The 26,346-nt window shown below is 45.8% G+C and overlaps 1 protein-coding gene across 1 annotated transcript in view; it reads left to right on the top strand.

Moving 5' to 3' along the window:
- LOC138582593 (endonuclease/exonuclease/phosphatase family domain-containing protein 1-like) overlaps positions 1–26,141 on the top strand; it is a 149,125-nt gene extending 122,984 nt beyond the window's left edge. The window contains exons 6-8 of the mRNA XM_069654011.1: positions 19,182–19,296; positions 21,314–21,643; positions 22,137–26,141. Of these exons, the coding sequence (XP_069510112.1) occupies positions 19,182–19,296; positions 21,314–21,643; positions 22,137–22,252 (561 nt within the window). The 3' untranslated portion in view covers positions 22,253–26,141. The remainder of the gene's footprint in view (positions 1–19,181; positions 19,297–21,313; positions 21,644–22,136) is intronic.
- The last annotated feature ends 205 nt before the right edge of the window (positions 26,142–26,346 follow it).

The raw sequence follows: 26,346 nt of genomic DNA, 5'->3' as shown, positions 1-26,346 counted from the left end.
CAGGCTGGCTCCCTCCCTGGCTGCACAAGCACCCTCCTCGCAGAGGACCGCGACCAGGGAGAATCCACGAGCAGGGCTCCTCCTCTGCAATGCGGCAAAGGCTGCCACTTCTCTTCTATTTCCTCTGGGGGTGGGGGGCAGCACAACTATTCTTTTTCTTGTGGCGGAAGACGTGGGTGGGGGATGCGGGCTCACTTCGATCCCGGCCGCACGAGCACCCTCTTGAATGAGGGCCAGGGGGCGAAGCATGCAGGGGCATTCCCTCCCTTCTCTGCGGCAATGACTTCCGCTCCTCCTTCCTTCTCCCTCCTCATTCTTCCCACGAAGAAGAAAAAAAAAGAACAAAATGAGGGACAAGAATAGAGCAGGGGACATCGCGGGGGTTCCACTCCCTCGTCGCCATTTTTGTGGGGCCGGCGGTGATCACGCGGCTGACCTCACTGCTGCTGGGGGGCCCAGCACCATGCTGGTGTGCCGGGGTCACCCAGACTTATAGGTAGTTGCAGAGCGGGGCCCTGTAAGGCTGTGGGGTACAGCCTAGATGCCGGAGCACCTTGAATGCCAGTAACATCCTGGATGCTGGGTGCCTGGGCTGGACCCAGGGAACCAGGCGGGTCTGGGGGGCCCAGACCATCAGGGACCTGCAGGGCTGTGGTTACACAGCATGGGGCCTGCAGGCCAGGGCGGCCGCAGGGCCGTGATTACACGGCGTAGGCCTGCAGGCCCACAATGAGAGACAGAGACAACAGAAGTTCCATAGTTGGAGTCTGCAGCCGTTCTCCTGCACGTGCCTGCAGAGGCTCCTTTTATTAGCTTGGGCCATGACACAGTCATGACACAGTCATGGCCCATCTTAAAAGGGCAATACACGTGGGAGGGACACATCCCCTTAAAAGCGTAATACACATGGGAGGGTCACACATCACACACGGTTCATTTAAGATTATATATAAATAGCTAAACTGACCATTTCAAGACTGTGCACACCAAACTGAATTTTCACTTGGTGTTTTAACAGGGTTCAATATGATCAAACTCAATGTTATGAATTTTTATCAATCTCAGAAGGATTAAAGGCTTTTTGAACACATGTGACACGCAGATTCCAACCTCTCTGGAGTAGGTTGGCACCCAGAGAATTTAGCTTACCAACATTCAGGCCCCTCAGCATTGGAACTGGGTTCAAATGTCAATGTACAGCCCAGACCCTCAAACAAACACTGATGCAGCAAGGGCTTTGTGCAGGCAGTGGGGCTGTGCAGGAAGTGAGGCTGTATGTGCAGGCAATGAGAGTTGTGTGCAAGCTGGCTGCGAATGCAGAGTGGTGAGTGTTATTGGGCCTAGCGTTCCGCTGTGGGCCCCTCAGCAAGGTAGAACACACAGACACAGAGTTTATGGTTTGGGCTCTGCTGCTGCACTGCTTGCGTGCCGCACGGGCTTCCCCCTTATTTTACTTGTGCTGTGACGAATCACGTTGCTGGTGCCTTAAAGGAACACACAGTACGCTCCTCCTGTTTCATAACAGCAGAACAATGCAATCATAACCCTTATTGCAAACCATGTAGTAACAACCGCTGCCCAATTGATTTCCATTTTATCCATGGGACGTCCATCTCAAAATCTTGGATGTAGCTGGGACGGCATCTGCAATCTCTCAATGGGTATCTTCCGTTTACCCTCTGCTCTTGTATGCCGCTATTTGTGCTCGTACCCCCTCCCTGATAAGCTGGGTCATTGTTGTTTCCATCATGAGGGATCTCTTCCTCCAGGTCGTCCTCCACACTTGTCAACCAAGGTAGTGGGATTTCCATTCACCTTTCTGGTGACACACTCATCTGTGTTGGTGATTCTGCTAACTACCTAAAGAAACTGGAGTTTTTTCTAACAGTTTCCCGCCCATTCGACACAGTCACCATTGACCCTTTAACGTCGACCACGTGGAACGGGCGAGGGTCATGCGGCAGAGTCCATTTCCCTTTGGGCTGTGTGTGCCGCACCAGCACTTTGTCTCCCATTTCTAGCAGGTAGTCCTGGAGACTACTCCTACAATTCTCCCTCTTATTCATCACCTTCAGTCTTTCAAACTCGTCCTGGTCATCAATCACCCCCTACTATGAGCTGTGTGCTCCGGGATCAGTCCTCTTGGGCACCTGTTGAACAGGGCTTATGGAAGAGGCACACCTGTGGAGCAATGGTGGGTGGTACAGCACTCTGGTACAAGGCCCTCTTTTTGCATACACTTTGTCCACGTGCTATCCGGAACACTTTGTTCAAAGTACAAACCAGTCTCTCAGCTTCTCCATTCGCCCACGCCCAAACAGAGATCCCTTTCTGGTGTTGAACCACTTGAGGGTGAGGGGATTCAGAAAAAAAGACTCTGAAATGGGGGGCCGTTGTTGGAGCATAATACTTTGGGCAAGTCCATGAGTCACAAAGATTTTCTCTAGCACTGGAATGGTGTTCGATAGGGATGTCGACACCACAAACTCCACCTTGGGATATCGTGACCACTGGTCCACTAACACAAAAAAGTGTGTGTCACGGCACATGGACCCAAAATCCATATGCACAACATCCCACGGGTGGCAACTTCTGTCCATGGAATCAATTTGTGGTTCTTTCTGATAGGGAGCTGCCGCCTGACACCAGACACCTTTGATGAATGCATCCACTTTATCTTCCAGCCCGGTTGTTGGGGAGAATTCTAATTTCTCTGCTAATTCCCTTCAACCTTAGAGACCCCCAGCTCTTTTGCTGGACTTTAGGACTTTTTAATTTTAACCCTGGAGTGAGTGAGCCCTTTTTCTCACTCTCTCATGTGTTTTGACCTGATTTGGATTACATGTTTCCTTTGCTTTTGGAGTCTGACAAACTCCATAGGCATCTACTTTTTGTATGGTGACACACAGCACCTTCAGTGCAGTGTCACAGAGAAATCCTTTAGATTTCTCATAAGGTTTAACTACCTGTTCTTGTATGAACTACTGTTCCCAACAATAGTAAAGTGAAATTTGCTTTACTTACCTTTTGTCTTTGTAGGTCCAGCACACACCATCTTATGTGGAGTACTGGGGGGGGGGTTACTTAGTAGCCCCTTATCCTACCGACTCATGTAACATTTGTTATGTTACCCTCACTACTTTAAATGGCTGGTGGCAGTGGTTTAATTTTCCTACCATTGTGCTTTTCTACCGCAGGCTGAATCCTCAGCTACATTATAGCATCCATGGGTGACCGTTTTGTCAAAATGGCCCGGTCTTCTTTTTTTGCCATTTTCTGTTTGTGAGGTCTTTCTTGGGTTTTACTCTGTGCGCCATGCCAGGTTTGAGCCCTTTGTTTGTTCTGCCTTTGGCGGGCTTCAGTACTGAAACCCGCCTCTGGCTCCAGTGTGTCTGGAAGGGCAGGAAGTGAGGGAAGTTCTCGAAACTCCCCTGTCCTTCATCTTTAGGAATGCCTGAATGCACCCAGTCCTCTGCTGTCTGAGTAACAGCCTAGGCTGTGCATGAATGGGAGAAACCTGCTTAAAAGGTGAGGTTTCGTGCTTAGAGGCACAGTCGACCACTGGGAAGAACACCCAACGAAGAAACCGCGAACGAAGCTTGCTGGATCCTCCTGCACCTTTGAATTGCCTGATGAAGCCCTGCTGCTGTGGTGAAACTCCTTTTTCTGATCGACAAGAGAAGCTCCGGAAGGGATGACTTCTTCCGTTGGGTTATTGGGACCAACTAACCCCTAGAGGAACTCCACTGGACCATCTTCTGCAACTGGCTGTACTTTTTTGCTGCTGCAGGAACCGAGTGCCAGCGGTCGAGAAATCTGTAGTCGAGTGCAACGTCTGCAATCCGGTCAGAAGCTCCAGGAGTCTCCTAAGGACCCTCCAGAAGTAGGACGACCAGAGCTCGAGTCCCCTCACCAGAGTGCAGGACTCAGGGAGTGAAGGAAGCCCAACCGGTATCCAAGATCCGCAGTGGTGCTGTTTACCGTGCGCTGAAACCGCGAAGTGCTGCTGATCCGAAAAGAGCCCATAGCTGCCAACGACCTCTAAATTGCTGCCGCAGGAGTCCTCCACACGTCCTCCCCCTTGTCCCCGCGACTGAGGCTCAGGAACCCAGGATCTGCATCGCTGAAACAGGATAGAAGCCAGCTGGACCACTCTTCTTCAAACCAGAGCTACTGTTCAGACTTGGGGTACTTACCTCAGTGTCTTGTGCTTTGCTCTTCTCAGTTGAGGCTTGCAGTAGCTACTTTTGTTAGAGTTGATTTCAGCTCTACCCCCCACAAATGTAACAGCTTGTGACCATACAAGGGATTTTCTACAAAACTCTCTAACTTTGTTCAAGACTTTTATTAACTACGAAGTGCCTCGGCTCCAGTGACTGTGCTCCAATTGACTTTGGCTGTCCTGGCTCCATGCAGACTCTTCTAGTCCATTGACTTTGATATTTACTGTGCCTGAGGTGATAACTTGGTTTTAAAGTAGTATTGCTGGGTAAGGGTTTATCTAGACTTCATTGGAAGATTTAAGTATACTCACTTGCCCTGAGAAACTGTTTAACCTTTTTCCTTCCTTTAACCTTTCCTTTCTGCAAACCTCAGAATCTGCAAAGTGTACTAGTGATATATAAATGCCATTACTGTCCTAGTGAATGAAGAAAGAGTATCTACTAGCTTTGTGTTGATTCTGGAAAAGTATTTTGAAGTATATTTGATTGTTACATATATTGCCCTTTTTAAAGAATCCTTATTAAAAAACTGATGTTAAATAAATAAATAACTATTTATAACTGAAACATTGAGTGTGTTACTTGGCTACTTGTATTTGTGAATTTCATTGCTACAGCTCACATGTACTCCTCTTGAGGTAAGCCTGGCTGCTCAGTCACACTACCAACTTGTGTACTACAGGCCTATACCAAAAGGTGGGTTACCTAATACCAAGAGGACAAGTGTTGTGTAGTCTCCCACAGGATAACTACATCAATTCTTGCCTAACACTGGGCAACCATACCTTCATTCAGAGTCAAGCTTTGGTCCTGGCTGTTCCCTGGTGCCCTAAGTGTGCTACTTTGATCACTCTTGGAAATAACTTTGTGGGTATCATCATCTTGGACTCTCTCAACAGTAAGCCACCTGTGGTTAAGGTGAGTTATTTCTTTACTCGCCAGAGTAGCTGTAGTGCCTGACGTGCCTCACAAGTATGCTTGTCCAGTTTTGCAAGTGTCGCTTTCCAATCGCCATTTCTCCCTGCAGTCTGTATAATTTGAAAACACTCGCCCTCCTCCGATGCTCACTTTATATTGCCTAGTGACATTGAGTTGGGGGTTGCTGAGGCGGCGAGCATCCGAACAAATTCCTCAGTCTCACATTCCTCTTTGCTACTCTCAGTATCCCTCGATGTGGGATGCCGGGACACATAATGTGTCGCGTTGATGTTTCTGGGACGATCGATAAGTTCTACATTGTATTCTTGGAGGACAAGCATCCACTTTTCGATGCGTGCAGGCGGTTTAGATGATGACCCACCCAAGATGGGATTTAGGGGTTTATGGTCCGTAATGATGGTCACTGGTCTGCCGAAAATGTATGGATGAAAATGCAGCCTCATAGCACTGCTAAAGCCTCCCTTTCAATTTCGGAGTACCTTTGTTCTGTCACAATAATGATGGGGATATTTTCAAAATTAAATATGAACTGTATTGATTTGAAGTCACCCATAGGCTACTAACATCACCCTAGTTTTGGTGCACATTTGTGTTACATCAGGATAGTAAACAGGATAAATGTGTTAGTACTGCTCCTAGACCAAACAGGCTTGCATCTGCAATGATTTCCACCTTTCTCCCTTGGTTGAAAAATGCCATTGTGTCATTGGATGTGAGTACTCCCTTGATGTCTTTGAAAGGCTGACTGTTCCATAGACGTCCACTTCCATGTGCAGTGCTTCTTTGTGAGGTTCCGGAGGGGCTTCAATATCCAATAGGGTGGCCAAATTCCTGATAAATTTCCAACAATATGTGGCCATGCCTAGGAAACTGCAGACCTCTGATAAACTGCGAAGCGGGCCTGCCTCTTGTATGTCTGGCACTTTAGTGAGGTCTGGCGATATGCCTCCCTCCTGGAAGACAAATCCAAAGAATTCAATCTTCTTTTTCAGGAATGCGCATTTCTCCCTGTGCAACCTTAGTCCTATGAGTTGTATTCGCTCAAGGACATTCTCCAGCCTGTCTAGGTGTTCAGCTTCAGATTTAGCATACACACGAAGGTCATCGCTAATATTGTTAGTGCCATTGATGCCAATGCTTCCCTCACAGCGTTCTAAAAAACGTCTGCGGCAGATGAAATACCAAAGTTCAAACGTTTATATCTATAAGTCTCTGTGGGTGTTAAAGGTGATGATGTACCGGGATGCAGGGTCAAGTACTAGCTGATGATAGCCAGCTCTGAAGTCGAGCTTAGAAAAATATACTGCATCTTGCAGGTCTGCCACAATCTAATCTATTATTGGGTGATATGTCTCTCCTTTTTGATGGCCCGATTTGGCAGGCGCATGTCCATGCGGACAGAGCCTCGTTGTTTTGGTATTCTTGCAATAACGATGGGGGTTTACCCATGGGGTGGGCCCAACAACTTCTTCAGTGATGTCCATCTTTACCAAGTTGTCCAATTCCTGTTCCACTTTCTCTCGCAGGTGGAATGGGACGGGATGCGCTTATGCTTTATCACTATTGGCTGGACATTGTCATCAATGTGGAGGTGGATGGGGGCCCCCCTTCAACCTGCCGATACCTATAAAAACATCTATAAAAACATTTTGAAAGTGTTCCAGTAGATACTGTATGTCCTCCATGTACACCTCAAAAGCAAAATTCACTATGCAGAGTGCTTCAGCCGCTGTGCAGCCAGTAGTGTGACGTCGCTGATTTTGGTGATGAAAAACTGGGTCTTGGGGGATATCATCTTGGAGGCGAGGAGGCCAGCACGGGCCACTCCTGTTCCCACAAGGCCGGGACTCACCCTGCCCCCACTTCCTGCATCAAAGGTAAGCCTTGTGGGGCCTTTGGGGCCATTACCACCCCACTCTGTTGAACCCGCGCACAAAGAGTGTTTTGAATTTGTGTATGATTTCAATTTGAAAACGAAAGAAAGAAAAAAGGAAAATAATATTTTTTAAATACAGAATCGCATTCTCCTGGTGCCATATGCCTTGCATCCAGAGTGAGGCTGCAGTTGGCCTCCTTTTCATCATGGCCACCATGTTCTGCTGGAGGTGGAGTGCCTGACCTTATTGTTGTTCCGATTTTGATTGGGCCTCTGATCCTTGAAAGGCCCAATCACCAAAGCGGGTAGGCGAATGCCGGCCCACCTCCCAAGGCTCCTGTCTGTGCCTGTACAGGCTGGATTGGCGTTGTGGGCCCCTCTACTATCACTATCACCACCATTATGCACCTGGAGACTGGGTACCTCATCCTGATGCCTGTGTCCCCCCCCCCTCATCTATCACGTAAGTGGGGACTGTGATATGCTCTCCTGGATCATCCTCCGAATTTAGTGCCTGTGCCTCTCCCGACAACCTCTTTTAACTATCTCAGAAGGCACCTTTCTTCCTTCGTTTCCAAGCACCAGGCTATAACACTGACTTCATTCCTGGACTTCCACTTCACCTGAATACACCTCTGTACTCCTGCTGTACCTGTTAACCAAAAATTCGAATTTAGCTGTGCGCACATCCGTGCATTAACGTGGCTGCTGTTCCAAAGCTGAATTTAGCTGTATCTAAAATCAAATGCTGCTGCTGTTCTAGGATCGAATTTAGCTGTGCTATCATCCCTGCATTAACGTGGCTGCTGTTCTAAAATCGAATTTAGCTGTGCGCACATCCCTGCATTAATGTTGCTGCTGTTCCAGGATCTAATTTAGCTGTGCTCACATCCTACATGTTTTTGGATGCCTGTTTTAAAATCGAAATTAGCTGTGCGCACATCCCTGCATTAGTATTGATGCTGTTCTAAAGTTGAATTTAGCTGTATCTAAAAAGTCGAATGTTGCTGTTTTTTTAAAATCGATTTTAGCTGTGCTCACATCCCTGCATTAATGTTGCTGCTGCTTTAAAAACGGATTAAGTTGTGCACACATCCTGCTTTTCATGTGAATGTACTGACTGGTTACCGCCCCCCTTCCTTCTGTCTGGTCTGTTATCTGTCCCCTCTCCCTCTCATATCCCATTGTTTCTTCCCTATCCGGTTTGTGTCTCACTGTGCGCTGCTCCCTCCTTTGCTTACCTCCTTCTACGCACCTCAGCTACTCTGGCTTGTTAAGTGTACCACACTCTGTGCCCCTCACTATGGCACTTCCTATCTCCCCCATCTACCATTACTGCTTCTCCATCTCCTATCCTTCACCTCTCACTATGACTGGCAGGAAGAAACTCAAGAAGGACATACTGGCCTCCAACCCAGGCCTTCCTATCGCTGGCACCTACGTCAGTGCTTCCACCAGAAAGAGTCTCACAGATATCCTCTTTGTCGTTCCTTCTCCCGACCTATGGACTCTCTATATGGCCGCTCTGCTCTCTCCTTACTATTCTTCACACATAATTGGTGGCACCCACTGGGAGGCCCTTCTTGCCTCCTTTTCCACCTCCAGGGCCATCATAAATGTCTATCAAAATGGGACTATCCTGGTACAAGGGCCTCAACCTAACCTCTTCTCTCTTCCGCAACCTGTGTGACTCCCTTTCTCTTTCCATTCTACCCTCTAGTCCAACGCACAGTGCTGCCCACACCTTGAATGCTCTCATCTCCACAGACATCCCACTCTCTAGTCCTCTCACTACCTCACTCTCATGGACTGATCATTCTCTTCTCTCTTCTCACTTGAAGCTCTCTTCTCCTTTAGCAATGGCACACCCTACACCACCTCCCGCCTTCAAGGTCAACTGACCCATGAAAAGAGTATCTCCTGCTGCCTTTGCCTCCACCTACTCTCCTCCTTCAACCCCCACCCCTACACAGCCCTCGCTAACTTCCACCGTTCCGTCTCCAACACTCTTGACATTCTTGCCCCTGTCATGAGGGTCCATCTGAAGCCTGCTAAAAAGTGCAACTTCTGGCACGACTCCGATCTGGCTGCCATTAAACGCAAGTGCAGAGCAACGGAAAGGAAATGGGGATCCTCAGGTGCACCCTCTGACAAGCTGGCCTGCCGCCTTCTTCAAAGACACTATAAACTCTGCATTCGCTCCAAGAAACGAGTACACAAAAGCCTGCATATCTGCGGCATCAAACAACCCCGCCAAACTTTTTAAAGCCTGCAAGGAGCTGGCCAACCCTACTGCAGCCGCATCCTCTACTGTACCTACCCAAGCCCTTTGTTCGGCCCAGGCACATTTCACCACTAAAACACAGGACATCCTGTCCTCTCTCTCTCTCCCACTCCCCCTCCTGCACCAACATCTCTTGGGCCCCTTTCGCCTCCCGCACCTCTCCCCCTCTTCTCTCCTCCTTCTCCCCTGTCACACCTGAGGAGGTCTCTAGACTAGTCCGGTCTATGAAAGCCTCCTCCAAACAGGTGGACCACTGCCCCTCCAAAACCATCAAGGACAACATTGACATTCTCGCTCCAGCCTTTACCGACCTCTGCAACCTCTCTTTCGCCACTGGAGTTTTCCCCTCTCCCCTTAAGCACTCTTTTGTGCACCCTTGGCTAAAAAAACTCTGCCGGCCTACCTATTCCAGCAAACTATCGCCCAATCTCTATCACCCCTTACATGGGAAAACTCCTGGAGAAGCTGGCTATCACCCAACTTACCCTCCACACTGAATCTGTTGGTTGTTTCCATGGCCATCAGTTTGGCTTTAGAGCATCCATAGGCACGGAAACTGCTCTTCTGAACACCTGTGAAGACCTGCTCTCAAATCCTGACTCTAATTCTCCCTCTGTCCTCATTGTCCTTTGCCTCTCTTCTGCTTTCAACATGGTTAACCACAACATCCTGATCACCCGTCTCTGTGATACCCTGCGCATCACAGATCAGGTCTTGGCGTGGCTAGCCTCCTTTCTCTCTGACTGGTCCTCCCAGGTGGAACTTGGGTCTTTTCTCTCCTCTATCACTCTCTCGACTTGGTGTTCCCCAGGGATTTAACCTATCCCCCTGGTTCTTCAATACCTACATGGCCCCCTTGGCACACAGGATCTCTCCCTTTTCCTCCAACTTTCAGTGTTATGAGGATGACACGCAGCTCCCTTTCAGGTTACCCTCAGCCTCCTCCTCGCTCATCCCTGACTGTCTATCCTCAATTCAGTCCTGGTGTGCTGCTAACGATCTTTGCCTGAATGCCAGTAAGACAGAGATCGTCCTATTTGGGCCTCTGCTCCCGCTTTCCCTATTTTTTTCATTTTTTTAAATTGTAATTGGTATAATCAAACCTTTACAATTTAGTAAGCAAAAAAAATCAATCATTTTACAAGTAAAACAAGCATAGATAAAAATTTATACCAAGAAAATGTCAGTAATATTAAGATAATGAATTAAAGTTTAAACTTTAGTAAGCATCTTAAAAAAAGAAAGAGGGGAGAAAAGAACAAACAACAAAAAGAAAAAGCAACCTAAACAGAACACATAAGAACAATCTACCCAATAGAAAAGAGGAGTTTACACTTCATATAATCATCAGAAATAAAACAGTTCACTTTAAATATATAAAATATACAGACATGATAATAGGAATGTCAGATAGTACCAATTAATAATGACCAGGCCCAAGGAAAAGAAGAAAAGGAGAGAAAAAGGGCTTAAACCAGGGCCAATAAACCCTATGTCAGGCAATCTCCTTACTGCTCTTTAATACATTTTGATACCCTTAAGAAAACCTGAGAGGGCCAGACCTTCCTGTGTGTTTTGTATGTTTAGGCAGCGTTTCCACACTGTTTCCCTGGAATAGCAAACATAATAATCCTTCAACGTTCCCAAGAAGATGTTTCTTAAGTTTTCCAGCTGGGCACAATCTAAAATAAGATGTTTAACAGATTCCTGTTCTAAATGACGAAACCTGCAATGACTTTCCTCTGCAGTTATTTGCTTTCTTCTTAGGAGAATATCATTGGTTGGAAGGATATTCCAACATTGCCTTAGCAACAATCCACAATAGTACCGATTCGGAAAGAGAGATACGATTTTAGAGAGGGATCCTCGTTTCTTATGTTCATGTGACAATTGACTCAGTGAGTTATATGAGTGGAAAGTTTCTGTCGTTAAGATCCAATCGTGATCTAACAACCTTTTTTTAGTTAACATTGGTTTGCTGACCAAGGCTTCCAGATTGGAATCGATATTTTGAAGAATGATTTTGCAGTTATTTTTAAAGGTCGACAGATACCCGGAACAAAGTATATTTTTTCCTACCAACTCATATAGAGTTTTTACGGTAGGAGCCATGATTTTAGCATATAGTATAAGCATACTTCCCCTGTACACACGCCCAAAGAGAAGTATATACCAACACATATCGAATGGTGGCTAAGGGCACATCATTAGGGATACCGATGATCCGTCTCCAAATGCAACCTTCTATTACATTCAAGTTTTTCAATATCGCACCAGAACACAATTCTAAACCATATGCAAACTTAGGGAGCCATATGCAAACTTGAATGTAATAGAAGGTTGCATTTGGAGACGGATCATCGGTATGTTCTTCTCCTCAAAGAACATAAGAGCAGGTTTTATCGAGAATCTACCATATTTTCTATCAATTTTCAAAATTTGGTTTTCCAAGGACTTAGCTTTATACGAAAGGATCTCCAGCTGAGTTTTAGTACCCCTGTGTGCACCAACATGTTAGCCCAGATACATGGCACTAGTGGAAATACCCACTATACTGCCTTCTAGAGACCATGTTGGTCGCAGGTTCTTACGTTGTGCCTTAGAGAAGGAAAGAATTTTTGTTTTACTCAGGCCCTTTTCTTTAGCATATTTCACGAGATGGCAAGAAGGCGCTGCAGACCCACCCTTGTACAGTCAAACAGCAGAACGTTGTCAGCATAAGCCAACCATATGATTTTATTTATGCCTAGTCTTGGTGCTAGCAACTCTTCTTTTATCAAACGCTCCGCCACATCTAACAGGCGGAGCGTTTGATGAAAACGCCCTGGATTGATAAAAAATCCAGGGCGTTAATACACAGCCCTATCTAACCCCACAGTATGTTTGGATTCTTTCTGACATTTAACCTTTCTGGCTTAATCGCACCCGAATACCAGCGTTCTTATAAAACAGCCTCAACAAGCCTCAAAAGGCCCATTGGCAGACCCCATCGGGCTAGTTTCTTCCATAGTTTACTGCGATCAACGGCGTTGAATGCGGCGGAGAGGTCGACTGATGCCATGAATGTACATCCCTTCTCCATGCCTCATCCTGTATGCATTTCACAGTAATGCCATTAAAATTTGTGGAATGACCCTAACGAAAAGCCTGTTTGAAATATACTAAGTGGATGGAATTGCTTTTCCCACTCCTCCAAGTGTGTTAACAATAGAGCTGAAAAGATTTTACCATCAGCGTCTATCAAGGAAATAGGCCGATTATTTTTTGGATCCGACCTACTCGCGCACTTATGGATTGAAATAACATGGGCTGTACTCCACGATGATGGAACAATACCTGTCCTAAGGATATCTTTAAATTCATTATAGAGAAGATTTGCCCAGAGCTTTACCACTTTCATATTGGTTCTCTCCAGGCTGGACTTTTGCGACAGCCTCTTTCTCAATCTTCCTATTTCTACTCTCCGTCCTCTGCAACTCATCCAGAACAGAAACGGAAGACTTATCCTTGGCCTCAAGCCCAGGGACCGCATCTCTCTGGTGCTAAAATCCCTCCACTGGCTCCCTGTGGCCGCAAGGATCAAACTCTTGACCATCTGCATAATCCACAAGGCTTTCTGGGACTGGGTCCTGCACTATCTACAACACTCTCTTCCTAAATACTCCCCATCTAGAGTCCTCTGCTCGTCCTCCTCCAACTCTCTACGTGTGAGCCACTTTCACAAACAGAGATTTGGGGGTAGATCTTTATCCTCTGCAGGTGCTTCCCTCTGGAACAGCCACCCTGCCTCTATCTGTATTGATCCAGAGCACCTTAAGTTCTTGAAGCTCCTCAAGACCTTCCTCTTCCCTTCCAAGACCTTCCTCTTCCCTTCCTCCTTCTCTCTCTCTCTCCACTGCTAGCCTCTGCTCTTTTTTCTCTCCACCCTGCTTCCTTCTTCTCCTCCCTAACTCTGTTCAGGTTTGCTGACTAGTTGTCTGGATCACCTCAGAGCCTTACAGGTCCCAGCCCCCCCTGCCAGTCTTTGCACTTGTCCCCGGGCCACTGCACTATTTTCATAATGGCTGCACTTTCAGCTTACGCTCCACGAGTGAGGCAACCTCTCTGCACTTAACACAGGGCCTATTGGACCAGATGTGTTTGTTCCCCACCCCCTCTTCCTCGCACCTCCGTCTGTACGTATGCATAAATGTTCTAGAACTAGAAATATTTGTCTGTCCTGTGACCCCCCCACTGTAACACTTCATGCACTTGCACTAGGAGAAATGCCATCAGGCCTAGTATGCTACTTTTCTGTTTAGATTCATTTGGAAACTTCAAGGCCTAAGAATGATTACTGTATTCCCTTGTTCCCCTGCCGCCTTGAAGTGCTTTGAAGCACTCCACCTGTGTTTAAGTGCCGTATAAATAAACAATTACAAATAAATAAACTATTACAACTTGCAAATATATGTCTGCACATCACAGGAGGTGATCGGGTGTTGCTTAAATAAGGTGATCAGAGCCATAAAGACATTTGAATGTCCACATCCGAATAATCCTGGAATGAACACAAAAAGATGCGGAGGTTCTCAAATAAATGAAGCAATTTGTGAACAGTGACAGGAATCATGAAAAATAAGGTGTTCATGAAAGTGTAAGGGGTAGTAATTGGATCAAGTCCTGTGTGTGAATAATTCTCGTCCTGATGAAGGCCCATACATACAATTCTCAGAGGAACGTTGTCAGATACGCATATCACTGAGAAGGGCCGACAACATTGTGTCGACCTACCTGTATAGACCTGGATTGGATTGGTCAACATCCTGTTTGTGAATTTGCGAGTCATGAGATGAAAGAAATGGCAGTCCAATGTCCTGCAATGATTTCGATCTGTTGACTTGATGTAATAAAAAAATTAGAAATCTTTTATTAGCATTGGATTCAATGCTTTCGATAGAATTTGAGCTTGCCGAATCTCTTTGATTGCAAATGAAGTATTAGCTTTATGCAATAGTATGCAATAGTAGTATGCTGCACTTTATTGGCACTTTATACTAACCCAATTTGCACACTCTGCTATGTGTTGTACTTTTTCACAAACGTTTGCTATATATGTGTATGTAATACGTGTTGATTTTATTAATTGTTAAAAGGCGTAATAAAGTTGATGATTTGGCTAAGATGTGATGCAGAGAATAATTTGTCTCTATTAGTCCCAATGTCCCTGAATATATGGTGTAAGAGGGAGGGGAAACCTGTTTTACGCATACTTTATAGGCTCTCCCCATTGAAGTATAGCAGGCACCCTGTAAACAAAAAAATAGGGGGTGGGGGTCCGTCATGTCAAAGTCTTAAGAACTACACTACAGTTTAGTGGAGATCACTTGTAGAGTACATACATGACCATGTAAAGCAGCGTGACAGAATGCCCATCCAGGTAGAACCATGTTTAGCCAAACATTGTCACTTTATTCTCCACATTAGGAATGGAAGACTGCAAGTGCCCGAATGCAAAATAATGGGAGCCTGATAAATCTCCTGCTTCACAGCACTATAACAAGCCAAAGACATACAAACAAAATTGTGTGTGAATGTCCCAGCATTAGTTAAGCAGATACTTCCATATTTGTGTTATTGATGCTTATGAGGCAATTTGAACATCTACAAAAAGCTAACAACCCCCTTTTTTTGTCTGACAAACTAGCCGACAAAAGCTTTTAAGAAAGGAGTTTTATTTTGACTCACTTTAATTGTATTGGGAGTAGGCACCGATTTGATTGGTAACTGGATCTCTCATGTGGGGACTTGTAGTGTGTCCCATCACAGTAGCAATCGCATAATTCACGCAACAGAGATGAGAGAAAAAAGTTCTTACCATACTTGTTAACTTGCTGAGGGTCCGGTGTGTTTCTCAACTAAGACCCCTCTTCCCAGACAATAACGTGCCCAAAATATGCCTGTGGCTCCAAAATCAAAGGTGCAGCACATACTGCCAGCGACCAGGCTAAACACAAAAGAAAATCTGGGCAATTCCCTGTCCTCCTATTTGGCAAATTCCATGCAGCTCCTACTCAACACAAGTCTAAGTGATGGAGCCGTCCTCGTCACCATCACCAGACTTGTTTACCACAGATCAGTACATCCGCTACCACCACTTCCCTGGGCAATGCAAGGGGGTTTCTTGCTAGTGCATGAGGTAGGTCTGGGGCAGCACAGGCTTTCCCCTGCCAAGGGCAAGCTACATTCCAGTGGAAGCAGGCATTGACAAAGCCCATAGTTTTGGCTTTTCTGTAGTGAAATAGTTTGTTTTCTTTTTTGCCAGGTTTCATCAGTGCTTCATTTGTTAAAGGGTTGTGGATATTAAATGCCCTTCTTATATTTGATATTAGTGCATTTTAAAATGTAGTTGGGCACAGAAAATGATGGATATGTGGAAATATCTGAAAGAAGCCATTACAACTGATGAAGGAATGGGTGACAAGTGGGATTGTAGGCTGTCGCTCAAGGGATTTTCACTCCCTGTGTCTGCAAAGATTGCAATTTCACAATGCTTTTGCCCTCTTTGTCAGCCAGAATAGACATGATGTTAAGGATGATTGCGCATTACTACTACAAATATTGACAAAATGTCCCATTTCAGTAGTAACTTGTTATTGTAGTAGGATTAAAAAGACCACAAAGTCACCCAAAACGTTGCTGAACATTGCATGCATTTTCATGAAATGCGCCAAACCTAAAAACCAAATGTTCCGTAAAATACACAAATGTTCACATGTAATAATCATTAAACATACCGCCAAGATTAAAAACCTACAAATGAATATGACCGTCAAAATATTTCCACCAAAAAGCAGGATCTGCAGAGAATAACCATAGTCTTTCCTGATCATCTTCTGTTGCTCTGCCTTTGTATGCCTCAGTCTGTTTCTCATACCCAGTTTCCTGTTCCTCAGCATCCCCGTTATCTTCATGTCAAAGCTTCTCATTTCCTAGTCTTTCTCTCCCTATCTGTCTTCAGCTGTAATGTTTACTGCCCCTGTCTCTCGCATTGTTCCTCGGTTCCCGGCATGCATTTCTCCTCCTCATCCTATTTCTAGTCCTTAAGTCAGTTTATCTTCATACTCCCAAGCATTTGGGATTTGAAGGGCACATTAAGGAAATTACCTATTCTCCGAAAAGCATGCATTTTGGAGGCACTCAATTTGTATTGGGACACCAAAGTAGACTTTAGAGAGAGACCAAAAGCAACTTGAAACTAGCAAAAGAAAGAAATGGCAGGCTTTTTTTATGCACTGCCTCAGCACGTGTGCAGTCATTTCAAATGCAGGAAAAGTGCAGTTCCTCAGGTTGGAATTGACATTTTGGCCTGCTTAAAGATTAACTTTTTTGTATCCTTTGTAGTGCAACACAGAAGCGGAAGCTTTAAAGGAGAATTCCGCATCAGTTGTTTTTGCAAACCATCTTGCACCATTTCTGTCTTTGAGGTGTCCACCTCTCTCTGTCCTCACGTTTATCCGAACGGGCTTGTGAAAAGATTTCGGCCCTGGGTATTGTGGTGGAGATTCTTCTGCTGTTGGACCAGGTGAATCTCAAAAGAGGAAAGATGGGGATTTCATTTACAAATGTTCCTGTGGCCTAGCAGAGAGGGATGGTTGAATCGCTAGAAGTTTTTAATACCCCAACGAGGATCTTGGTTACTAGCCATTGTTTTGGCAGCGTGTACCTGCCTCTGCGACCGCTTCTCCATGGATCTCGTCTACATCTGCAGGGATGTCTTTCTCACAAGGTTGACAAAGGGAAGACCGGTCTAAGATTTATCAGTACGTTTTTCCAGCTGGCGAAGTGGAGGAGTAAAGTAAAGTGTATTCCGGTGAAGTGGATAATGGAGGGACTTCCGTTTTGACTTTTAGGTTGACTGAAATGTAGGTAAAAATAGGAGATTTATTCCACTTGGCCAGCTCTGATTACCCCCCCACTAAAAGTGGTTTGAACCTCATTGCCAACAACTCTGATCTGACTGCTCACACCATTTGGTACACAGAACCCAGGGTCATATATTCATGTTCAACCCCTTTTATTGTTCTGTTGGGTGTGGCCTACTGCAAGATAACTAGAGCATGAGATGGATGTAGCTAAGAATAACCGGAGAACCACAAAAGAAGTCAAAGGCTTGCATGGACCCTAGTCTAAATATGACCAAATGTCCCAAGATCAGATTTCCTTATGTTACAAACTCCACGTTCAGGAGGTATAATCACCCATGAGGGTTGTTCACACAGGTGCTCACTTGCAGTCAGTATTTGAGGCAATTCTGGCTGGGATACTGTGACCTCCTTGTCCAACGTGGAATAGCCTTCCTGGGCCTGGGCCTGTCTCTGTCTCTCTCACTCTCTCCCTCTCCATTATTTCTGTCCCTCCTCTCTATCCTTTCCTGTTTATCTTTTGAAGTTCTTTCTCTTGTACCCTCTTAACTCTGTCCCTCTTTCTTCTCCAACCTTTCAATGGCTCATTTCCCTTCCTCCTCTTTCCCTTATTTTCCTCCATCTGATCTCTTGTGCCTTTCCTCCTCTTCTCTATTAATCCACTACTCTATATAAACAACTCGGCACAATGGAACGTCATCCTGGCTCCCTTGTCGCTGTTTTGCTTCTGCCCTCTTCTACAGTGGGAAACCTATGTGAATTGTCTACATGGTAGTGGTGATTGGCAGTGCTTGTTTCATTGTTAATTCAGGCTTTTTTGGTCCCCATGCAGAAAACATAAATGGACCCACTCACTTGGAGCAACTAGCTTACTCAACATGCGTTTAGGGGGTTATTGGTCTGCGAATGGGTACAGTCTACACTCCATGCTTGCTGCTTTGCACTTTGTTCTGTAGAATTGTTGCCTAGGTACTTTGTGGCCATGCTTCCTGGAGAGGTCTTGCTTTTCCTTCTCTGGTAGTTTCTTGCCCATGTAGCCTGGGCTATTTTTTGCACCAGCCTGGAAGTTGCACCAACTGCTTTTCATAGGGCATCCTATTTCCAGGATTTGAAAATATTTACTTCCTGGAGCTGTCCCTGGTCAAGGACTGGAATTGTTGCAAAGCGTAGCTCCTTGCATGTACTTCGATTAACTTTTCCTGGGCTTATTGCCATGGGGGCCATGGAGGGGGCTGGAGACTACTGACGTTAGGAGGCCACTGAGAACAGTGAGGAGGATTTCCTAGGCCATGAGCATTCTCCAGCATTCTCATCAGAACCAAATCCAGTCATGGATTAGGTATTTTCAGAAATTATGTTGATGAGCTAAATTATATAATAATAATAATAATAATTTAGCATTTATATGGCGCTACGAGCCCTCCGGTATCTGAGCGCTGCTTGTTATTACCCACGGTGTGTGGTGCTCATTTATCGACCTCGGGAGGATGAAAGGTTGAGTTTGGCCCTGCCGGGATTCGAACCTGCGTCAACAGGCTCTGCACGGGTGTCAAAGCGAGCGCTCTACTATATACAATAGATCTGAATTGGTTGGGGTTTACATATTCATATTGAAAATGTTAGCTTGGTGTGGCCCTTGAGGGTCTTGTTCTGCTGCCTTTAGAATCACATGGGCACATCAAACAGTTTTATGATCTCCTGTCTGGAGAATAATTAATTTTTCTTCAATTTGAAAATGTAGATTTTTGCCCCTCCATTAAGGAGAGCTGCACCAGTCTATTTATCCAGTGGACGTATTTACTTCTTGGAAGAGCTCCAGGCCCAAGTCTGGATGTGACTGAGGACTCTTGCGAAAGGAATTGTTAGTGAACGAACAACGTTGTCCTGATGTCTGCCCACTGTTGCATTACATTTTGTATCATTACACTTTTTAACAGCTGTTTATTTCATTGTAGGTGGAACAGCTGGATTTCAAGCTGCTCAGTGTCCATTTGAAGTATTTAGGGAATATCCTGAATGCTGCCTCACATGTTACTACTCATCTACAGTCCCTAAAACATTATCTGGAAGGTAGAGAACAAGGAATTCTGGGATGCTTGCTTCATACACAATGCCTCTATGTTCCAATCACCGGGTGAAAAGGGAATACCATGGGGTTTGGTATACTTTTCAATGGGGTTGTGTGAGAAACCTGAAGTTGTCTCCCTAGCTAGTCCCCGGGGATCTGTCATCGAGGTGGCCAGGACACGGCCATCGCTATAGGATCCAGGTCCTGGGGGTGGACCAGTGAGGGAGGATCACCTGGATGGGAGGAGTCCTTTGGGAGTGGGACACTGACGGGTATTGCCCTTCTTTCAACACCTTTTCCCATCCTACTATGTAGGATATTCCAAAACACTGCCCCCCCACTTTTCCTACACAAACACATTTGCATAACACAAAAGACAACAGACTAACACCAGAGCTGTTTACCTGACATGTCCCAATACAAGGGTCAGGCAATTGACCAGAATCACACACACCTGACGGCCCTTTCCCTTCCCCACATGGATAAAAGGTGGAGCAAGAGAGCACAGGAGGAGCAAGGCAGACCGCACAACATGAGAGCTAATTCCGCACAGCAGTTGAAGAGGAGGACGAATGACGGCAAATACCGAGAGGGTGACAAAGAGAGAAGCAACCTTGCCCTTTACGATCAAGGCCTGTGAAACCTCTGCAGACGGAAACATATGGCTGCAAACGAAAGCCAGCATGTGTTGCAGCAAATGCGCATGGTACACAAGACCCTCCTCTGCTGATTATCAAGCCGGGGAGAGATGTTTGCCTTGGTGGTACCAACCTTGACTCCAAAGAGAAGGAAGGCCAAGCAGTTCATCACAGCTGGTGAGTTGAGGGGAACGTTAATAAGAAACCGAACTGTGTTGAATGAAAAGTAGCAAACGGCTGATTTGAACTTTGAAAGGTTTAAAGAAACTATTGATGAAAGAGGAGGAAAGCCCGCAACAGAGGCGTCCGGCACTACGTGGGTGCTCACGCTGGAAACTCTGGGCAATTACCTGATGGTAGAGACTACCATAACCAGAAAGCCTTGGGAAGAGGCGAAGAGAGGTCAAAGTGGTCATACAGGGTTCTTGTAAAATCCTCTGTACCATCGAGTCTTTGACCGACAGATGATGTGAAAGCTAAGGGAAATTAATCCCTCATGGTGAAAAGTAGTACATGAACAGGGCGTTACAAAGGTTGGCAGGAGTTAACCTGGCGGGGCGATGCTAACGACGGGTTGAAGTCTGAAGTCCCATGAACAGTGTGTTGACAGGAGTGAACCCGAAAGAGGGAGATCCACAGGTGGAAAGTCATCACCCAAACTTCATTAAGAAAGGAACTGTTTAGTTGATTGTTTTGAATACAAATTGTGAGGGGTCTACACCCAGAAGAAGTGGACCCAGGGGTGAATCCTTCACCAAAAGTGTATGCGGAACAGAACTTTGTGTTTGTTTGTTGAAAACATCAGGCCCTCGAAGGTAAGAGACTTTTGTTAAAGAGACTTAACCATCGAAGAACCTGATAGCTGGAACGGAACTGTCGACTCGTGCTGGAAAAGCCCAAGTGTGTGCTGTGCTCAGGAGATCCACTGTGTGCTGTGCTCAAAACGTGGGGAAGGGAGACCCTTGGCAATCACATCCTGACTTATTATTTGTGAACACTTTTTCCTCTATTGAAAACCCTATCCCACACTCTTTTTGTAATTAGTTGTAAGGGTTTGGCAATAGTTTTTTTTAGTATAGGCCTTTTTACTTTGACAAGACGCCACAAGGACAGCCTTATTTTTCATTTGATGGCCGAAGCTTGCTCCCATCTTAGATTTAGGTTTAGATTAGGCATTTCTTCCATCCTGCATTTACAGTCTAATAAACACCCTTGAACTGTGATCACTTTTGTCTGTCTTTACTGTTGCCACCATGAGTTCCTTACAGTTGCTAGATTGGAGGTGCACCCATTTCATAAAGGAGGGTAATCACATTTCAAACCATTTTATTTTTGGATCCAACCAGCGCATACATACAGACTGTTTGTCTTTCTTTGGCAGATGGGCCCCAGCTGCTGATCTTGGGAGTTTACAGAAATGGCTTGGGCTGGGAAAGCTTGAGCTTCCTGAAAGACTGTGGTTTCTGCCATTGCATCCCAGCTAGTGCCAGCTTAACCGGGAAAGAAGACCCAACTCCAGGGAGGGAAGCGTCCAAGGAGGTCGGCACCACAGAAGGATCTTCTCACAGAAACATACCACATGGGTGTTCCAGGACTTTGACCCAAACACCTGCAGCGATAGCTCAGCCAAGTCACGCAGGCAGCATGAGGACGACAGACCCTCCATTAAACAACATATGGTCGAGCAGTGCAATCCAAGCTGCAGTTACAGGTAACTATATATTACAGGTGAAGCAGAGGGGGGAACATTTCAGCAGAAGGGGAAATAGTACCAAAAAGAGAGGGAACCTTCAGTTAGTAGGAGAGATTGGGGACAAAGGACAAGATCAAGTAGGCCATAGTGGATGGAAAAAGAGAATCAAAAAAGCACAAGCAGGTGGAACTTAGAGAGTAGGGATGGGGAATTTGGCGAGTGAGGCAAGACAGTAAGCTGTAAAGGGAGACAAGATTTGAGCTGTAGAGGATAGGAGAGGCAAGGATCTATAGAAGAAAAAGGAAAACCACAGGGTGTGTAGAAAAGCGGGCTAAGAATGGGGAAGGCGTAGCTATGAGGGAAGTGAGAAAAGAACGGGACGAAGAGTGTAAGTGGAAAAACAGAAGGGGCAACTATGAATTTAGTGAAACACAATGGACCATGGACATAAAGTGATCCCTTAAGAGGACAGGTCAGGAGATTGTTTTCTTACTTTTTCTTTCTTTTGCAGGACAGTGGGGTGTCACTCTGAATGAACTGCAAATTCCCCAACCCCGATGTGACCAGTCGGGCAGGTCAGCCATTTCTAACAGCTGCCTAATGTGGGTTGAACTCTACAGAAGTTGAGGTAATTATGGACAGGCAGTGTGGCAGGACCACTTGGACCAACTCCAGAAGAAGGAAAGCCAGTTAGGCTGGCATCCTCCTGTAGAACCCATGTGGAGAATTACTAATGCTCCACTGTCAAAGAGCAAGGCCTGGTGCTCACTGCATCATCCACCCGCAGGACAGCCAAGGTTTCAACATCTATAGATGTGCAGGACAAAGGGACGGAAATTGCATCCCACCGGAGAGACAGAACAAATATTTTATATATAATTAAACTATTTTTGTACAAAACACTTTTGAAAGGTGAATAATTAGAGTTCAGATGATGGCCTGGATGAAAGGCAAATCATGTGGAATCAAGTGGGAGATTTGAGGAACAAAAGACCATCTACTGTTGCAAAACATATCTGAACTGAAAAGTCCAGGATAAATGTAGCCCCTCTAGGGCAGAGCTCAGATTTGTTGCTGGCGTCAGGTGTTTGTGAGAGCATTAGTATAGGAGACATAGTGAGCAGAAAATGGGCAGGCCCCTTTAGGAGCCGGTGTGTGTGATATGAGGGAATTAAACCAGTACAAAAAGATGGGAGGTTCCTGCGGGCAGGGGATCAACGCCACTCCTTAATCAGCAAGATCACAAGGATATGCGTGCGGAACTGAAATGCGTGTTAGAGTGAGGGTTGACAGAAATGGACAGAACTGAGGCTCAAGATATTGTAATTGTATTTGGTTATTTATAACACACTTAATACCCAGAGGTTTCTGAGCGCGCTGCCGGGGATCAAACCTGTGCTGCTCCCTGTCGCCTTGCTTCACAAGGTGAGGGCGTTGACCCTGAAATATCCTCCCTAGATAGAGAAAAGGAAGTTACTGCTGGTGCAGTGGAGTCCTTAATTGGAGGAACAGCGAATATAGGACCACGTACTCGCATACAGCTTAGGGTGGGATAGAAGAAGAAGGGTCCTCCAAATGTTGGGCCTTAATGTGAGGCAATGGGTGCAGGACTGAAGACTGGAATAGAGATGAGAACCCTCCACACAGCCCCACCCGCTTCCTCTTATCCACTCCATGCATCAGGGTAGGTCTCCTCTCCACTGCTGGAGCAATGAGAATAAGATACAGAACTCTCCATGCAGGCACCACGTCACAGAAGTCTTTGTGCCTTTATTATTCAATTTCCCCTTGGATTCTGACACGTCTCCACCCCATGTCTTTCAGCTATCTGTACATGCTTCTTCCAACTCTAGGCTTCCTCCCTCCCCACAGAGTGCTCAGGGCTAGACTTATCCCTGCCCAATATTTCTGCGCGGTTGCCCTCTTTGGAGAGCCTGAGTGGGGTAACCTGTGACATGAGCGTAGCCCAAGCCTCCACTGATCCTAAACAGCTACATAGTGAATCTGGTGAGGGGGCAGGGCGAGCTCAGATAGCATGGAGCCACTCTGTTGAGGTGACAGTATGCTACTGCAGCTCCTGAGGTTGCAGAACTGCTCCGTGCTCATCCACAGTGATGAAGCACTTGAAGATATTACAAATGCATAGTGATAGCTCAGGGAGTGGATCCCACATAATCAGACCCAAGGAAATGCGTACTCCCTCGTTTTTGCCCTATTATCTCCTCTGTGAGGTTCAGTTGTGTGCATCCATCATTGTGACCGCACTAACTCAGTCACCAACTTCAGCATGGCATTGTATTGGGAAGCTGCAACAAGGTCCTTCACGGGATGGCCATGAGTTTGACTTACAACATACTTGGTATATTGATTGGCAGCTGATGTCTTGCCCCTTTGTTGGGGCAGACAGTGTCTGGAGAGGTAGCCCTCATGATGCTGTTCCTTTCCTGAACAGTCAATGATCTCGAATTTGTAGTCCTGGTAAACATCTTTTCCCTTGGATTGCCATAGATAGTCACATGGGCCTGAATTCTTTCCCATATAAATTATGTTGGTTACAGGCACACAATACCAGCAGCCTTTGCTTCTCAGCTTAAGCGCACACCGTTTCAATATCTGATAGGCTCCTGTTGGCACCGGATACAATCCTTACAAGGAGTCTTTGCAGCCAGGCTTGTTCTGAGCATTGGTGAAACCCAGGCCCACTAGGCTTCCATCAACAGTCAGTTCTGCGCATAAAATGGGATTAAAGTACTTGCAATTCTGTTCTTGATTTGTTGACATGCTATCTTGCACAAAGGAGGCCAGGTGACATGATGCGTCAGTGGGGGAAGGAGGGCACTGATCGAGGCAAAGTCAGGGATGTAATCGACACTGGAGCTGGCCACATCAACAAAGGAGCATAAGTGCGACAGGCACGGAGGAGGAGTTGTGCAAGTCACAGTTTTCAGTTTGTCTGGGTTAGGTTACATCCCATATTTGTAAATGTTATTTTCATAGAATTTGAGAGCTGAAATATTCAACTCACATTGGTGTGTTTTCAGTGTTAGCGGTGCTTCCTTTGGGTGTAACGACCCCTATAGATAATGGCAGGAACCTCAATTCATCATTTACTAGAGACTGAGATGACGAAACGTAGGGGAAGTTGCAGTGACGTGGCTTCTACTGCTGTTCCTGTTTGAGGGGGTGTCAACTATTTTGACAGCAGTCTCCTGGTGCCAGTAAGGAGCCTTCTTTGGGCCGCGTAGAATGAAGATGGGCTGGCACACACAAAGAAGAAAGGGTTGGTTAATGCAAGTGCCGTCCACACTGCACCAAGAGCACTGGCCTGTGGGTCAATAATCCTGGTAGTGGACAGTGGTGAGGCAATGGGATGGCAGCTGTTGATGACATTTGCCTAGGATTTGTAGCAGGATGAAAAAACTGTTGCGAGGTGTATGTAAGATACCTGCTGCACGCTCTTTGTCCTCATATGTGTGGTTTTCATTGCAGAAACCTTGGAGACCAATTTAATAAACAATGTTTCTATCACGTTCTAGCACACACTAGAACTCGCACACCGCCCTCTTCCTCTTTCCAGATCCTCACCTACATTTATGTTATACCCGGCACAACATGACATCTGGTCTGAGGTTTTGGTATCAATCGGAGAGCCTGATAAAACAAAGAGGACCCCAAAAGGACTGGATGCCAGCTAGAGGGCACCAGGGCCAATGTGAACTGTTGATTAACAATCCAGTACTGGTGGACTCCCCAAGGTAGCACATCAGGCTCAAAGCCTGACAGTGAAGGAAATGCTGCTGAAGGATCTTCCGGGTAGTCTGAAAAGCTTCAGCCCTACTGTAGGAAAGACTAGCAACACCTCAGCCACGGGTGATTGCACTGCAGTGTTCTCGCATCCTGATTGCACCAGTTCTGCCAACCACAACCACACTCTTCACTGTAGTGGCCTGTAAGACTTTCCCGTTTAGTATACATATCCCTGGGATTACAAATGGGTTATATCCATTCCCTAGAGCTGTTGCACTAAGGAAGGAGTCCTTGCAATAGATTCTCCAGAGTGGGCAGATTGCGGCCCTGAACTTCTGGGCAATAGGTAATTAGTACGAGGAACTGTTTCAAATTCCCTGAGAAGGGACTGTTAATGGGATTACTAATGGCTTTAATTCATCCTGTAAGTAATTCCCCACCATTTGGGGCCCTAACGGGAATGACAACTATGACGAGTCAAGAATGAAACTTGGACACAAATTGTATGTTTCTGGTTAAAGATTGTTATTAAACAAAAGAAAGGGTTGGGAAAAGGCCTCTCTGACCCTGCTCTAAGAGGGGTTTCCCTACCTAAACCAAAACCAAGGATCAGCCTGTGTCAGGATGTTAAAATCAAGCTGTCCTTATGTCCAAATGTTCTACTCTGGCCATCACACTATAAACCAAACAAAATGTGAAAGGGCGAGATATCCATAACCTTTGATGCCTTTTGACAAAAAGTGTTAGTAAAGAAATAAAGAATTGTAAATTGACCGAGTAGTTCCAACTCCAAAGGTTCTTCAGAGATAAGGAGTCCTTTTTCCAGAGGGTGACTCCCTGGCTCAGGGTTGGTCTTTTAATTTAAACAGTTCTGGTGCTTTCACATAGACGTGTTTGTAAAACAAGAATAAGTAGCTTCAACTCAAAAGGTTTTTCAGGGATGATGAATCCTTGTTCCAGAGGGTGACTGCCTT

Source organism: Ambystoma mexicanum, chromosome 1p (assembly GCF_040938575.1).
Source record: "Ambystoma mexicanum isolate Mex_15411 chromosome 1p, UKY_AmexF1_1, whole genome shotgun sequence".
In the NCBI taxonomy this organism is placed as follows: Eukaryota; Metazoa; Chordata; class Amphibia; order Caudata; family Ambystomatidae; genus Ambystoma; species Ambystoma mexicanum.
The sequence above is the reverse complement of the archived record's forward strand: the minus strand, read 5'-3'. Positions and strand labels throughout refer to the sequence as shown.